Below are 17346 nucleotides of genomic sequence, written 5' to 3'. Positions count from 1 at the left end.
TATGGTGTGGTTAGCTGTCACAATGACAGAGAAAGGTTGACTTTGAGCCACTAAATTTCGGGGATTCACTCGTTTTAAACAAACGCCAAACAAAGGAGAGTCTGCCGGCAAAAAAAAAAAAAAGATTGTGACAGAGCTTGTAATAAAACAAGAATCAACATTGGCTTGGCTTTTCAGAGATGGCGAGAAGTGAGGGATTTGAAATGTTGCAAAGCGACACGAAGATGGTGTTTTTATTTCTCAACAGGAGAGTAAGATATTTTATTGAACAGATTGTAGCTCTCTAACAGAGTTGATTGTAAAGCATCATCTATTGTAAAGGGTCATTTCATTACGGTTGTTGTAACACTGTGCTTGAATTTTTTTTCAAGTGTTTATTAATGGGTAAAGCTACAGTAATGTCTTCAGCTTGAGATCTTTTCCATCTAAACTGGTTATCGTATCGAACCATATTCGAATAGTCTCGCAGGACAACTAAACTGTTCTTTCTCAAAATGCATGCAGTCTTGTTTTTAACCACTAGAGGACCGTTAATCTGACAGTAAGAATCATAATAGAAAAGGATGACAGATTAATATATTTTTTGTCATATAAGCATAGGTACTGTAGTACTAAATATCAGCTTGACTGCTATTAAGTGTGGCAGTACAGATGAACTAGTCATGCTGGTATTCAGTACTGCAGGTCTCTGTGATATTGCTTTAACACAAAAAGTTATAAAAACAAGTAATTAAGGTAATTACTATTAAGTTAAATTTATAGTAAAATATGCAGACAAAAATAATTTTGAATCTTTCTTCTCCGCCAATGAAAATTGTTTAGAATGATACAAACAGTGCTGATACAGTCCCAGTGTTGTTTACTAAATATCAGCCACAATTCCAATCAATATATATATATATATATATATATATATATATATATATATATATATATATATATATATATATATATATATATATATATATATATATATATATATACATACATATACACACATAATGTATGCATAAATGTATATACTTAACTATACTAACTATAACTATTTATATAGTTTATAAATAGAAAGAACAGTATTTATTAAAAACAGAAATCATTTAAAACATTATAAATGTATTTACTGTCACATTTAATCAGTTTAATGCATCCTTGCTTAATAAAAGTCAATTCTTCATTTCTTTAATTTCCTAGGAAACTTTCTTATTGCATTTTTATATACTGTTTACAGTCGTATTTTTTTAATAGGACTTTTATTATATATTTGTCTGTGTCTGGCAGCCATTGAGAAAAGGCTGGTCTCTTCTGCCTTCACATACAGTAACGTTACGTATTTACAAATGAACGGACTTCCTGGGGCGTTAAACGTTATTTGTCAAGCGAGCAACACTGTTGCTTCCACAGCATCACAGGGTCGCCGGAGGTAAGAGCATGAACATATATTATGAAACAATACTGTACGTGTGGGTTTACCACATACGGTGGGTCTGATTTGAAAGCAAATGCGGTTTATGCTGTTTTTTGTCTTCTGCTGAGATTGATGATTTAATGGCGAATGACACTTTAGTTACGCGACGTGTCAAAACTGTTGCTGTGATTCGTATCAATGTCAGTTAATGACGATTACGCACAAAATGTAGTTCAACAGCCTTACTTATATTGACAGATGTCTATATGTATTGTTAAAAACCCAATTTTATTTGTTCTTGTAGATTTTGTTTCATTTTTTAATGAAGTTCATTGAAAGACAGTTCGTCAGCTGAAAAACTCTTACCTGCCTCAGGTGAGTTTTTATTAGGTATTGTGATGAATGTGATGATTTATGTATGTCATGTTTTTTTGTGCTCTAGAGATGGAGAAACTAGAGACATCAGAGCTTCAATCTAGACTCTCATCCCTGTCTGTTTCTTCTTTCCCTGGTATAACGTCAAAAAACTGTGAAACAAACCCTTTAAACAGGTGTGTGCATGTTTAAATGAGTTTTAAAAAAATTGTTATTTTAGGGTTCAAGGGTATTTAAACCTCACTGTCAATTTGAAGTCTTCAAAGCACAGACCTTTCCCGGACAGTAATCCAACCGGACAACCAAAGCAAAATGGACGATAACAGCAACAACAAAGAATCTCCACAGTCTACTGAGGTATATTGCATTCAAGCCTGTCCGATGTATATATAAATAAGTGAGCTTTAGTGCTGTGTGATTGTATGTATCGTGCTGTTGTCAATAGGAGCCCAGCACATCTCTGGGGAAGGCAGAAGCGGGTGACACACAGGAGAGCAGTACTTCACACTCAGGGGAGAAAAAAGGTTAGTACATCCCCTATTATAGAGGTGAAGCTAAGCACAGGAAAGCTTCTCATTATGTTTCATCATTGCCCCTCGAGAAGGAAGCTGTCAGAAAAAAAAATATGTTTATGATGTTTGTTGTGTGCTATTTATAACCTTAAAATACTATGCCACACATGTCATTTTTAAAGTCACCATGCAATCAAAATCGACAATTCTTTTTTTTCTTTTTTTTATGGAATATTGCAGTTTTTATTCTAAATTATTTATTTGTGCACATCATTATTGTTTAAAGAGGTCATATTATGCCTTGATTTTGTTTTTGGGGTCTACTAGAATAGGTTTTAATGCTCGCATGTTCTAAAAACACATTATTTTTCACATATTTTACATTGTCCGTCAGTAACGCTCTGTTTAGTTCCTGTCTCTATGAAGCTCCTCCTTCTTGAAAGCGCAATGTGCTCTGATTGGTCAGCTGGAGCAGTGTGTTGTGATTGGTCAACCGCTTCCAGTGTGTTTCGGAAATATCACACCCCTTACCATAGGACTGGGCGATATGGCAAAACAAAAATCTAGATTTTTTTTTTTTTTCAAAAGATTGACCAATTCACGATTTCGATTTAATTTTTTTTTATGTTTAACTGGTCAACTACAATATGATTCAAGTAAAATTCTCTTTATTAACCATCTTGTTAAAAAAGTTCTATTCCACACCTGAAGTGATCAACATGGTGTAAATGTAAAACAAATATCTTTGCAGAAAATATGAAGGCAAATATTGTACAAACTTATCTTAAACATATCCTATATACTCAGGAATAATATAAAAAGCTATGTATTTCTCAGCCAATAACACCAGTAATAGGTTAATGCTTTGTAAAAACAGAAAATAACAGCACCTTTCAGCCTGTCACCATCATGCAAATATGAAATATCAAACATACAGTAGTAGTTCTTTGCATTCCATTGCGCTATTTTTCCTGTTGTTTTTATGTTTGGCGAACGTGTTTGGCTGTTGCACTCATGTCTCATGTCTTTTGCTCATTTTTTTCAACGCAAACATGCTTTACCTGAATAAGCATATGTGCATTTTCTTCCAATTCACCATAGGGCAGGCGATCATGTGACTACTTTGTGCTGTATGGTATGCTTTTTTTTTAAATAGCATGCAGTGTACAGTATATAGGCCCTGGTCTTATAGTATGCCGTACAAAAGTTGTTTTATATAGCACATAAGTTCAGACTCTGATTGCATAAAGGATGTTGAAAGCTGCCTTAAAAGATATTAGCCGCGTTTCCACTGTCGGGCCAGGGCCGTGCTAGTGCGTGCCAGGACCAGTCGCGTTTCCACTGTCACTTCCGGGGCTTGATCGGGGCTTACTCGGGGCCAACGGCCAGGATTTCTGGCCCGTCGAATACCTTGGGCAAAAGCGGGCCAGCTCGGGCTAGAGGAGTGGTTACCAACAGAGGAGGAGTTTACCGTTGGGAGACGGCAGCGCCGGATGATTCTGTCAGCATTAAAGACTTAAAAATAAAATAATTTAAATCGCGTTCATGTTTGAATGCCTTCTGTTTGTGATGCAAAAGACTATGCGCGCTAGCCGTTACCATAGTAGCTAAACATAGTAAACACTTGAAGATACGCCATAGATATAAACACTAGATGTCGCCTTGGGGTTCTAAACATGCGTCAAAACCGCCGTTATCTTTGAACAGGGGTCTTGCCATAGGAAGTAGCTAGGTAACGCTGCTATCTCCGCCTATACTTCAATTTTATGGATGATACCGGACTTTTGTGCTGCGTATGGATGTTCACACGAACGAAATCTAAACCAGACAGCATGGGATTACATTTACTCTGTGGATGGTAGTAGTCAAGTTGTTTTTTTATAAGTTCAGTGTACATTTCTCTGCTTGGAGGAAGAAAATGAACTGTGATTCATTCTTCCAGGTGTGGAAGGACACTGAAATTTGTGAAAATGTCAACTGTTTAAAGCCTTTCTTTAAAGTGAATTTCGTTTTGTATAAATTGTATCTTAATTTTAATAAATTTTATTCATCAACAAATTGCTTGTTGATATAATCATGGAGGCGTCCGCGCGGTCACTTACTTATTGCACGTTAAAGCAGCACTCAGTAGCTTCGGGATTTCTTCGCTGTATTCTCGCTTTTTGCTCGCAGGTTTCTCTCTAGAGCTCCCCCCACAGCTTCGGAATAGATATTTGACAACACTGTTGTAAAAACTCTTTGGTGATTCTCAGACACCAGAGGCTAGCAGATCAACGACATCAAAGCAGATGGGACATTCTTTAAAACGTCTTCTTCATTCGGGTTCGGACAGCGTGAGGGAGCGCAATAATGACAGTATTTGAGCAGATTTATTTTGGCCGTAAAGCAATTGTTTACATCGCGAGACCTGATATCACGCGATAGTTCCTGCCGCGGCTGCCGGCGGCCCGCCGTCTCAAAGTTGCAAGTGCGAATTTTCCGCTCACGGGCACCAGGGGGGTGCGAAACGACCACCATTCAAACCGAAATAATTAATATAACCATTCCAATGACTCCGAAGCTGTTCAGTTAAGGTAAAAAAGTTACTTAGTTCACCTTTAACTGGAGCGCATCTCATCCTAACTTAACGAAACTCAGCCTATGCCTCACACAGACATGAGAAATACATCAAATACACAAAGCTTAAATAGTCTTTAAACGAAATAATTTAAAACGAAAGAAAAAAGCTTGGCTACTCTCTGATTATGTGATCCATTATGTGCATTTCTCTCTCTAGGCGCGTTCACAACGGAGATGGCGATCGTCAACTTCATCTCTGCAGCCGAGTCGACACTGTCAGAAGTTTATTAATAAAAATCAATGCACGCGTCACCGGATTTACAAATGCACTTCTTGCTTGTTGCACGCACACATATTATGTCGAAATAACGAGATATTATGTTGAAATAACATTATTCTTAATAAAACATCTTTTAGAATATTTGATTGAATGCTGAATGTTGCGCTTGTTCAATTTAATAAAATTAAACATTTAATTGTGATCATTAAAATAATTGAATATTAAATATTTAGTGGCCAAGTTTTGCTCATTCATATATGTATTATATAGCAATAGTTTATTCTAAGTTTACTCAAGTGGAAGAATGTGACTAATAAACGTAGGCCTACTAGCACTATGCATTATATTTTGAAAAAGAAGTAATTATCTTAAAGTCCCCATGAAATCAAAATTGACCCTATTTACTTTGTTAGCGCATATTACTAGTCTTGTGGTGAACAATTAATCCGTGCAAGAAAATATAAAAAAAAAAAATTTTTTACCATGGTAATCTTTAATCAAAATCTGAAAATGCCCCTCCCCTCTGCATTGGAGGACCTTCTCTGATGACGTAGGTTTGAGGAATTGGTTTGGGCAACGCGTAACCACTCCCCTCAAACCGTTAGTCTGCTATGAGCAGAGATGGAGAGGAGGAGCGCTAGAGTAAAACCCTGCCCTCTGTTCAATATTCCGTTTCACTGGGAAATACGTCATAACACTGGAGAAAAGTCGTTTGCAACTTCCGGTTCACGGGGACTTTAATATCAAAAACTTAAATTTCCTCTGGACTCAATGATAAATACATGACTGACCGTTGGAACGAACCATAAAAACTAGAAAATCGCATTCATGACGATTTATAGTGATTTTATTTCCGTTAGACCTTTGCCTACATTGACGCTGATGCATTAAAGAGGAGGGGCTCCCCTGTTCCAAGATGGCGGCTCTATTGACGCATTCGTTCCAATGAACTGCCGTATACAAGGCGACATCTAGTGTTTATATCTATGAAGATACGCATAGTAAAAAAAAACAACAGTTAACGCTTGAAGAAATCAGACCAATATTAAAGGCTATCACAGTCATGTTTTTATTTTATCTGTCATAGCCTACGTCTCGTCTCTTTAAACCGGACTATCAAAAACTAAAGTAACTTTTTTTTCGGGAGCTTCCTCTGTTTCTCTGACTGAAAATATCTGTATGGGAGTCGGCCGCTTTTATCTTGTTTGTTTTCAACGCTGTTTCCAGTGATTTCTGATTAGTTTTCTGATAAAACTTCCATTTGTTGGTGAAATGATGGGTTAGTGTGACGTATGTCTTAGAGAGGCGTGTTACGGGCGTGTTTTAGTGAAGCGCTGTGGAGCTTCTGGCCCGACAGTGGAAACGCATGCCCGGTGCTATTGGCCCGAGGCCTTTAGCCCGGCACGGCCCGTTTAAAGCCCTGGCCCGGCCCTGATACATAATATAAACAGATATATGCACAACTCATGACTACTTAATTATTATTTTTTTTATTAATATGCCAGGTCTACATATTTAACAAAAAAAAAGAAAAACAATAAAAACAATAAGCAATTTAAGGTCTTGCATTTAAGTAAATTGTTTTAGAATTAAGTTGTTGCCAGGTGAACCAATGTGCAGTCATGCAGCAAATTTATTGTGCAATAATGCAATGAAATAATTTTTATTAATGTATTAATTCAAATGCAAAAATATTCAAAATTTTCAATAAATATACAGTACATATAATTTTTTTTTGTATTTCTTTAAAAAGTATCCAGGTAATGAGAATTTTGGGGGAAATGTGCTTTAATTGTGCTAAAAATAAAGACATAAAAATAGACTTTCTTGTTTTCTTATGATTTTGAGCTGATTTGAGTACACATACACTACTGTGCAAATATTCCCAAGGTGTAAAATGAACGAACATTCATTGATCGGTCACTTCTCTCTTTTCAGCTCTTCCTCCGATGAAACCGGCCTCCACGTGGACCTCTGTGGCAGTGAAGGAGCTGAAGACTAAACTGCGTCAAGAGAAGGACAGCGTGGTGACGGTATATCGCGGAGACATTATGACTGTCCACGTACCCGTTGTTCCTGACGCCAAGCGAGTGTGCTGGGAGTTTGCCACAGATGGCTATGACATTGGCTTTGGGGTTTACTTCGACTGGTCACCAGTCACTAGCCGAGCCATTACTGTCCACATTAGTGAATCCAGTGACGATGAGGATGAAGATGACGAGCTGGAAGGTGAGGGAGTACTTCCTGTCCTGTTTCAGTGCTGTATTTGAGACCTTAATACGGTTACGTTCACACACAAGACGGTTATTAACACACACCCGTACACTTTCAGGACCTCATTCTCTGAAAACCTCTGCTGTGTGAACATTTATGCATTTGGCAGACGCTTTTATCCAAAGAGACTTACATTGCATTTCAAGGTTCACACATTCACATTCTTAACAATTAACATAATGAACCGTTATGTTTTTATTATCTTAGAATGAGCCGTTTCTATCTACGTACACCCTTACATTGAAATGTTTCTGACATGTTTCTACAGTGGCCCTAAACGGACAAACTACAGAGCGCGTTTCGTCACTATGTTGTTCTTCGTGCAAAGAAGCTAGCTAAAGTCAGCGAATAAAACACTGACACAATGATGAACAAGTAACAATAATATTCGCAGTAACATCGTTTTACTGAATAATAAAGTAAACATAATTTCTTAATTTATGTTTGTAAAGAAACCTCATCGTTTAACTGGCTACTCTCTGCTGTCTCAGACATGACATCACTTCCTGTCGGCCACCGGTGCAGTTCACAACCTCAGCACTAGATGCCGCTAAAAATCATATACTTCACCTTTAAACCTCCCCCCAATTTTCATCTCATTATTTGATATTATTATTATTATTATATGAGAAAAAATTTATAGGCATACATTTATCATTTATATGCACTATTGTTCAATAGTTTGGGGTCCGTAAGTGTAAGAAAATTGTTTCATTTAGCAAGGATTCATTACATTTATCAATTTTACATTGTTACAATTTGTTTTTTTAAAATGCGGTTCGAATACTTAAATGTATCACAGTTTTCACAAAAATATTAAGCAGCACAGCATTTTTTTCAACATTGATTATAATAAGAAATGTTCTTTGAGCAGCAAATCAGCATATTAGAATGATTTCTGAAGGATCATGTGACACTGAAGACTGGAAAAATCAGCTTTGCATCACAGGAATAAATTACATTTAAAAATATATTCAAATAGAAAATGATTATTTAAAATTGTAATAATATTTCAAAATATTACTATTTTTACTGTCTTTTTAATCAAACAAATGCAGCCTCCGTGAGCATAAGAGACTTTCCAAAAGATTTACTGTACAAAACTTAAAATAAGTAGATGCATGTAAGGAAAACTCCAGTGACAAATGGACATTTGTTTTGTCAAACAGGCCCTGTGGTTCCAGGAGATGTTGAGAAGGGCTCGAAATCAGTTAACAACTCGAACTTGGGAGAGATCCTGCCTGTGTACCGTCAGGACAGTCATCTGGCAGTGCAGGGCGGCAGCCACGAGTTCCCAGGAGACGGCACATACCAGCTGAAGTTCGACAACTCGTACTCGCTGTGGCGGAATAAGACTCTGTTCTACAGGGTGTACTACAGTGCCTGAGGAAGCAAGTGCTTATTTAAAAAACAAAAAAATCATTGTATGTATTCAATCACTGTATAATTCTTGCTATTGTTGATTTGTGCTTTTCGTTTTATCCAAGCCCTATCATAGATCAAAAATTTGCTTTGAAATATATATATATATATGGCTTTAAGATGTTACGTGCAAGATTATATATTTCATATAAAAGGTCCATATATGTTTTATAATTGTATTGTCTGACACCACAACAGAACTGTGGCATCACATATCAGGAACTACAGAGTAACTAATCAGGGAAAGTATATGGGTGGTGAACCGGGTCGAAAGCTTTTCAAACAATTCGACACATTTCAAAGGCAAACAAAGACAGTCAATGCAGGTGACGTGGCAGAAGCCACTGTTGATTCAGGTAATGATATACATGTTTTTGTTTGTTTGTTTGCTTGGTTGTTTTCTTGCTGTTTTATGTCTAATATAATATTACATAGACCTCCATTGAGCAAAATCAGACACTATTTCTTACATACTGCTAATACTGAGTCTCAGCCAGAAAGACACTGGAAGCCACAGCTAGTTAAGATGTATTTGAAACCTCATATTCATGTGATTTTATTGTAGTTGCTTACTCTAGTAAGATGGCAAGCACATCAGTCACCAAATGGTTAAAGCCTGCTTGTTTGCAACTTTAAACCATTTCCTGCCACAAAAGCTAATTTGTTGCATAACTGATCCAATATTTACACGTCCCAGGCTTGATTAAGGGTTGTCTGAGGTCTGTATAGACACAATGCAGGTGGCCTGTTGAAGACGTTTTATTTACATTTATGCCTCTTTTCCAAGGCGTCTAGAAAACTACTTATAGTATATAGGTTTCATGATTCAGATAAGTTCATTGGAAGAGCTTTCTTGCTTATCACGTGCAATATGTCACGATAAGCGCTGCCGGCGGGAATAGCGTTTAGTTTCCTTGACGACTTCTTGATTATGAATACCAAATCACGCTGCAAACATTTCTTTTTGTACCTTAAATTATTTGCATGTCTTAAGAGATTGTTGCATTGTGCTGCTGAGGTAGGCTACTTTATTCTGCCAATGTGCTTTTCTGCTCGTCTACCTTTTAGTATGACATGTATATGATATATGTTTATCCTTTTCTTGTTTTTCGTTCGTTGTTTCATTTCCTGTGTGTTGTTCACAATAAACGTTGAGGTGAATTCAGTTTGCTGCCTGTTACATATCCAGACTCATGGTTCCTTCCTGGTCTTCTGATAATACACTGCACCTTCCTTGTGAGAGTTGCCATAAAAAGTGCTTTTTCAGCATTAAAAATGGTATGTTCTTGAACGGCCACATGCACCATTTCCCCTTAAACGAAGAATAATGTACTGAGTCATATCACACTACACATTAGAATGAAGTGCCATTCTTTCTTATTTTAGATAGAGGGCGCTGTTAGACTGACATAAAGACAACATTACAATCCTAAATCATTCGACTTTCTGCAAGGCCATTGTTTATATTTTTGAATATTTATTTAATATTGTTTGATTAGGATTTAGGATATTAATATTATATCTAATTGCTCTTTTTATAAATAAATAACTTGGACAATTATAAACAAATAAATGAATTCAGGATTACATTTAGTGAAAATTACCATGAGCCCATGGGTTGGTCATATATTTATCACAAAATATTGCACTGAATGTTTGTATCAGTATGTTCCTTATTTATTTTTTCTTGACTTTTTTATATTTATTTCGCTGTCAATGATTATTCCTTTTTTTAATTACACATCTTAATGTATTTATTTATGCTGTCACTCCATAATCAAACATTTTTAGTATAAGAAATGTTAATTGATCATGACTGAGTGTTGTGCATTGTAATAGGCCTAGGTCCCATTTTTATTTTTGTTTTAAATGTTATTTAAAACATTTTTCTAATTTATTTTGTTATCAGGATTTTTCATTTTTTATTTACTTTCACAAAATGTGTGTGTGTGTGTGTGTGTGTGTGTGTGTGTGTGTGTGTGTGTGTGTGTGTGTGTATATATATATATATATATATATGTTGTATGTATTATATGTATCTAGTACTTTGAGTCTGAGACATTACAAATTAAAAAAAATATTATTATTATTATTATTATTATAATATAAATATACAGTATTTGCTTGTTCATAGGCCTAATGGTTGTTTGCAGAGCTGTCAGTCCATAATCAAGAGGTGTGTTCGACTTGAAGCAGCGCTGCTTTCTTACTTTGGCATCAAAGTACCGCGAGAGCGACTTGAAAGCACACGGAGCCGTCTGCTCTCGCGGTACTTTGATGTCATCCACCGATCGGTCACACCTGTGGCGCGTGTGGGACAGGACAGGAGGTGATAAATACAGCAGAGGTTGCGCGTGACAGGCTGTGTTGTTGTGACTGAGTGTCTGCAGGCCTTACACCGAGAGCACTGGAGGAGTTTGACCGAATCTGAATCAACAGAATGGGCAAAGTTCACTTTTATGCCGTCTGGTCCTTACGTGAAGCACCTCGTCAGTTTATACGGTGGGCGCTTTCATTTGATCCACTATATGACCTAATATTAATTTTTTATATGCAGCAGGTTAAAATTAAACAAACCTGAAGGGGTTTAGGGTGTCACAATTTTACAGCAATGACTATTTATCAGGGTAGAAAAAATTTTATTACAAAAATAGTAGCTAAATATGTCCATCATTATTACTGATTAAAGGGATAGTTCACCAAAAAATGAAAATTCTGTCATTTAGTCATCCTCAAGTTGTTCCAAACCTGTATGAATTTCTTTTTTCTGCTGAACACAAAATATATTTAGAAGAATATAGGTAACTAAGCAGTTGATAGGGCCCCATTTACTTCCATAGTATTATTTTTCAATAGCCTTCTATGGAAGTCAATGGTGCCCATTAACTGTTACCAACATTCTTCAAAATATCTTTTGTGTTCAGCAGAAAGGAGGAAGCAACATCAAAAATCCCTGTCACTCACATGATTACACCAATTGCAAACCACAACCATCCAATAGCCCTTGTGACACCTCCCTGTATGAAAACCTTTTTTATTTTTTATTTACCCCATTTAGAAATGTCAACCGTACGATGTACCAGGTTCAGATGCCGTTACCTTTACCGAAGCAGCTGATAGTATTTGGTTTAGGGGAATGGTCATCCTTCTCCAGTGACACTGAGATCTCTGTGGAGGTTCAGCTGGGTCCAGAGGTCAAATCACAGGTCATCGGGACTCTTTCACCTCACTCCAGGCAAGTACAGTGAACATTCGCATTATAGGAGTGCCCTGCAGTAAATCGATTGGTCTAAATCCATCCCAATGTTATTGTTAAAAGTATTAGAAATAGTTTTCAGTAAATGAAATAGAGGTGAAATAAAATTGATGAAAAAAATCAAATCGGATGAAAAACTTAACTTGTGACACTAAAAAAACGTGGCAACTTGGCCATGGAAACTAAGTGAAATAGTTCTAAAATGACTAAAACTGGGGGAAAAAAGAGAAAGAATTATAGCTACATAGAAATATAAACAACAACAAAAATAATGGAATTGACAAAAGCACATACATTTTCTAAAACTTCAAATGAAAACTGAAAATTTTAAAAGCTAACTCAATAAGTTAGGCAATAAAAAACACACACCAAGTGCCCTGCTACTGGGACACTGACAGTTAACAGCCTACGTTTTGTCTGGGAAACTTTATCTGTGAAGGTGTCTGATCTGGCAGGGAGTCTGGACTCCTGAACTCCTCACTGAAGCCACACAGAGAGGCAGGAGAGGAGTGTATGCCAAAGTCTTGCTCAGCATCACTGGACAGGTATTTAAACCTCTTCTCTCACTGATGCAGATTGTCTTGTTTTTTGTCTTTCTCATCCATCCTTTACAAACCTCTTAGATGTTGTAAGCCATATATTATAAACAGTATGTCGAGATCATGATCAAACTTACGTCGATAACGATGATGAGCTCTGGACATTTTTACTCAATATGGATTAATCTAACAGCCAATCACATGGCACAGAAATAAACATGACAAAAGCCAGTCAGTGCATGTCGCTAATACGTGATTTCTGCGCGTCTCTGTGTGAATGAACGGTGCGGTTTCTTCTGATACACAAACCCACACACGTGATGCTCATTTTCTGCATCTCAATACATGAGGACGTGAACTTCATCTCCAGAGCATCTTCATCTCACAAACTTTTAACTGTTGCATTTGAGGAAAACTACTGTCAAATACACACTGAAACTGAAACTAAAACTGAAAAATCTTCGTCAAACCGTCAAAATAGAAGTTCGGTTTAACTTCAAGAAATTATGACAGAATTAGATCACTACTTTATACCAAAATGTACCTCTCAAAGTAATAATAATATTTCTAAAGAAAATTATATAGCCAAGATAATTTTTCATCCATGTTTTATTATACAGTTCTGTTGTGCAACATCTCAATGTTTTGTTGTAAATTAATTGTTATATTTTAAAGGCACACTGTGTAGAAATTGTGTTTTTGTCAAACAGCGACCCCTAGAGTCGCTGTGGAATACTTGCACTGTCGTAAATACCCCTCCATTTACACCTGGTCACATAAATGTGTTTTTGCGAAACGGATTTAAATCCGATCTTCAATTCCCACACGATATGCAGATTTAATGGAGTGCACGTCACCGAAAGCAACAGATATGAACTGCATTTTATTGATCATCAGCTAAAATTTCAAAATCAAAAACCGCAATAAGAGAGAGCAGTAACAGCCCTGGTAAGATCATTTCATTTCTTTACATTTAATGATGATGATTGTGTGTTAAGCGTCTGCGACTTACTTTCACTTTGATTTGCGATAGTTTGCACGTTGGCTTGATGAATAACGTTAGATGCTCAGCTTCTCATCTGCAACATATAGCCTATAACACGCTCTCACACGTTTTTTTATTTTTTATTTTTTAGCATTTTTGGGAGGAGTACAATTTACATATGTGGTTTCAACAACCAGATGCATTTACACTTGTCTAGTTTCGTCTGGAATGCGGCCCAGACCACCTCCTGAAGTGGTTTGAGCGATCGGATTCAAATCCGTCTTGAATGCGTTTCGGAGGGCATTTACACCTGGTCTTTTCACGATCGGATAGCTATCCCATCTGAGTAAACGCATGAAGTGGCCAGGTGTAAACAGCCCCCACGACAAAAACATACGCACGAAAGCCGAAAACAAACACTGGTTGGCCTCTCACGTCCAAATTTGAGGAAGTGGTGGGGGAAGTGACCTATGCCGTAAAGCAGTCGAATTTTGTAGTTCTTTTTGTGCTCTGGTTACTACCCGAACCCCGAAGTTACGTAGTGCCAGTAAAAACGATACAGACCCCGTCAGGCTCTGGCAGACGTGTCATTCAACCTATTGTAAGTCGATGTACCATCACAAGGGTCTTGGAAATATATTATGAAGGTTGAAAAGCTACACAGTGTGCCTTTAATTTTATTACAAGGTAGGTAGGGACACACCAAACCGACGCCAAAGAACTAGCGCTGATGAAAGCCGACTGATTATACTTCCTATTCTTTTGTTTTCCGCCTGCGTTAACTCTGAATGAAACGTCACTTCATCATTGTGTATCAGACATTGGCACCTTGTGGAATAAAGGTGAATTGCACTTATTCAGTCAAAGATTCAATTATTGTTGCGCAGAAAAAATATACTTGCATTGTTACAAACCTCGGGTTGTTAGTGATCCTATACAATGTTTACAAAAAATGAATGGGAAAATGGGCATTCTTTTATTATTATTTTCGTGTTATTTTTTTTTATAATGAATTGAGGAAAACTAAGAAGGTTGATGTCTAACTTTAAAAAATGATTGTGGAGGAGGATAGTGAATGACGTCCCGGGCCACTTAAGACCCAAGGAATACATTTTAGGGTTAAAGGTAAATGAATATCGTGATAAATATCGATATCGTATGATATTTTTGGCCATATCGCCCAGCCCTATTTGAAGGTGAGATCCAGTTTTATCAGCAGCACTCCACGAGTCAGGAGGAAACATCTAGCGCTGAACCACTCCTCCAATCCCTCCAGCACCCTTCTCAGCAGCGGAAAGAGTCATGATGTGAGTCACGCTTTACTGAAGACTTAAGAGAAATGATCCATTCATTGTTCTTCAGTGGATTACAAGGTCATTTCTAACTGAACCAGTCATCAGATTTCAGAATTTAGACATAAGGTTTACAAAAACACCTTGAGACATGACTTACACGAATACTCGAAAGAATGACTTCTTGTGTTTCTATGAAGATCACCCAGAGATCACCTCCCGAGGGAAGCGTCAGCTGTGCGGAGCTGGGCAAAAGCCAAATGGAGACACGGGAAAACACTCTACTCAGTGTTCAGGGTGTGTGGCCAATGGTAAGGAAGGAGTCCTCCACAAACTAGTTCTTCAGCAAGTAGATCATCTCCAGGCAGCGAGAGACTCTCAAATGTTTAAACTTACTGTGTCTTTGTGTGGTTTTGAAGGATAAAACTCCAAGACGCTCCATTATAGGAATAAAGGGGAATGTTTGGAGTTCTGAAGAACCGGAAAGCCCTTGGGATCCAAAGCAAGTTTCAAGCCCGAAGAAACGCAAACTTTGTAAAATGTCTGCAATAGATTTAGAGGACGAGACGACCGTCAAACGTGTGAAGAGTTGCAGGGCTGGTAAAGGCTCATTCCTCTGCTCAAATGAAACATCACTCATGTTTATTTACACACTTGGAATTTTTAATGTTACATTGTGATAGTTTCAGAATTAGTTATTGATATAATTATTGAAATGATTTTTACTACATAAACTATAAATCTTTTGTATCACAATGAGAACCCAAATGTGTGTAATATTTTGAAATATTATAATATGTTGACATTTTGAAAAGAAAATGACATGTTTAACTGTCAATAATTACTGGTGTTTGCCAAGGTAATCTATTGCCCATAAAAAGTACAATAAAAAATATGTAATTTTCTAATCTTTTGATTTTATTTTATTCAAATATCCCATGTAATTGGTAGAAAGTGACCATGAGAATGGCCTTAGCTGCTGACATGGCATTAAAATCTCAAAACCGCTAACCCTAAAGTGTTTTATTTATTACTCAGTCTGTCCATCAAAGCGCTGGAGCCACGCAATGTGTCTGAGTGATCCTGAAACGGCCATTCTGATTGGTGGAGAGGCTGATGACCAGGCCAATTGTAAAGACTCTATATGGAAACTGGAGATTGGTACGTTAAACAGTAAATCTATCGATGTACCTGTAATTTTTTGTTTTTGTTTTTTACAAATATGCATTGTGTAATTAATGTAAGCATTTTTATTATATGGAATTATTACCTTATTATTTCTAAATTAACTATATAAGTTTCTTACCACAAAGGGAAGAATTTTGAAAATTTCCTTTTAAGAAATGTTTGGTTTAGATTAATTGGTTTGTTAATATAATTTGTATAAATCCTATAAATATTATTGTATACAATTATTAAAACATTTAATATTTTTTTAAAATATTTATTTATTTAAAAAATTAAATTGTTTCATACTAATAACTGCAATGTACCTTTAACATGCCTGTAATGGTAATTCTCAGACAATGATTTCTGGTTCCCCATGGACGTCGCATCATCTGAGGTCAGTCCACCAAGCTCACAAGGTCACTCTGCAACCTTTGATCCTGAGTCTAAAGTCATCTATGTGTACGGTGGTCTGAGAGACGGCCAGCGGTACAGTGATATTTATGTACTGGACACTATAACATGGAAGTGGAAGCTTGTTTCTGTGAGTATTGGATCATTTATTTCAGTAATAACAGGCAATTCTTTTAGGATTTGTGTATGTGTTGTGTAACATGATCATTTGGTTTCTGCATACTGTGTGTCACCTTTGGGTTCGGATAGGCAAAGGGAAATATCCCGTCATTGGCCTACCACAGTGGCACAGTCTATAAGAAGGAGTTGTATGTATTTGGAGGGTTGCAGCCCAGCCGATGTCCTGAAGGCAAGGAGTGCAGTAACGCGTTATACATCTTCAACCCAGAACATGGTCTGTGGTATCAGCCGATTGTGGAGGGTGACCGTCCTCTGCCCAGGTTTGGGTAAGGAGTTAACTTCCTCTTTTTCCTTTCTTCCTCTTCCTAATCTTCATAAAAGTAGTCCATACAACATTCAGTGACTTGGGAACCTATTGAAGCTTGTTTCCATCATGGAATAAAACATAAAAAAAGGTCATTTTGACTCATCTCACAATTTTGAGATGTTACTATTACTATTTATACGTCACAGTCAGAATTGCAAGGTATAAACTTGCGATTACAAGTTATAAAGTCTGAGTAGTGAGAAATAAATGAAGAAAAATTGTGAGATAAAGAGTTTATTTCTCACTATTTTTACTTTATAACTCACAATTGCAAGAAAAAAAACCCCGTATTTTTGAGAAGTCCCATTAACCTTTTTTTTTTTTCATTCTGTGGTGGAAACAAGCTTCTACGGGAACTGGATCAGTCTGATTTATCCTA

At 36.8% G+C, this 17346-nt stretch overlaps 2 protein-coding genes across 5 annotated transcripts in view; both read left to right on the top strand.

The window, feature by feature from the left end:
- The first annotated feature begins 1283 nt into the window (after positions 1-1283).
- tmed8 (transmembrane p24 trafficking protein 8) lies at positions 1284-10016 on the top strand. 2 transcript variants are annotated; one of them, XM_081347386.1, is made up of 6 exons: positions 1284-1420; positions 1848-1956; positions 2038-2137; positions 2226-2304; positions 7070-7360; positions 8575-10016. In XM_081347386.1, exons 2-6 carry the CDS (start codon positions 1850-1852, stop codon positions 8790-8792), a joined length of 795 nt encoding a protein of 264 aa, XP_081203512.1. In that variant the 5' UTR covers positions 1284-1420; positions 1848-1849; the 3' UTR covers positions 8793-10016. The 2 variants fall into 2 exon arrangements, with proteins under 2 accessions (XP_081203512.1, XP_081203513.1); XM_081347387.1 differs by having other exon boundaries at positions 1710-1956; positions 8575-10010.
- A 1174-nt stretch (positions 10017-11190) lies between these two features.
- The window catches only part of LOC308679727 (kelch domain-containing protein 2), an 8838-nt gene continuing 2682 nt past the window's right edge, over positions 11191-17346 (top strand). Inside the window, exons 1-9 of one of the 3 annotated variants that reach the window (XM_081347371.1) lie at positions 11191-11329; positions 11886-12062; positions 12523-12628; positions 14827-14914; positions 15100-15210; positions 15319-15499; positions 15938-16060; positions 16423-16610; positions 16730-16926. In XM_081347371.1, the coding sequence (XP_081203497.1) occupies positions 12597-12628; positions 14827-14914; positions 15100-15210; positions 15319-15499; positions 15938-16060; positions 16423-16610; positions 16730-16926 (920 nt within the window). In that variant the 5' untranslated portion in view covers positions 11191-11329; positions 11886-12062; positions 12523-12596. Of the gene's footprint in view, positions 11330-11885; positions 12063-12522; positions 12629-14791; positions 14915-15099; positions 15211-15318; positions 15500-15937; positions 16061-16422; positions 16611-16729; positions 16927-17346 lie in introns of all 3 variants that reach the window. The other 2 variants (XM_081347370.1, XM_081347369.1) reach the window with 2 other exon arrangements.

Source organism: Scardinius erythrophthalmus, assembly GCF_964197995.2.
Source record: "Scardinius erythrophthalmus genome assembly, chromosome: 19".
Lineage (NCBI taxonomy): Eukaryota > Metazoa > Chordata > Actinopteri > Cypriniformes > Leuciscidae > Scardinius > Scardinius erythrophthalmus.
The sequence above is the reverse complement of the archived record's forward strand: the minus strand, read 5'-3'. Positions and strand labels throughout refer to the sequence as shown.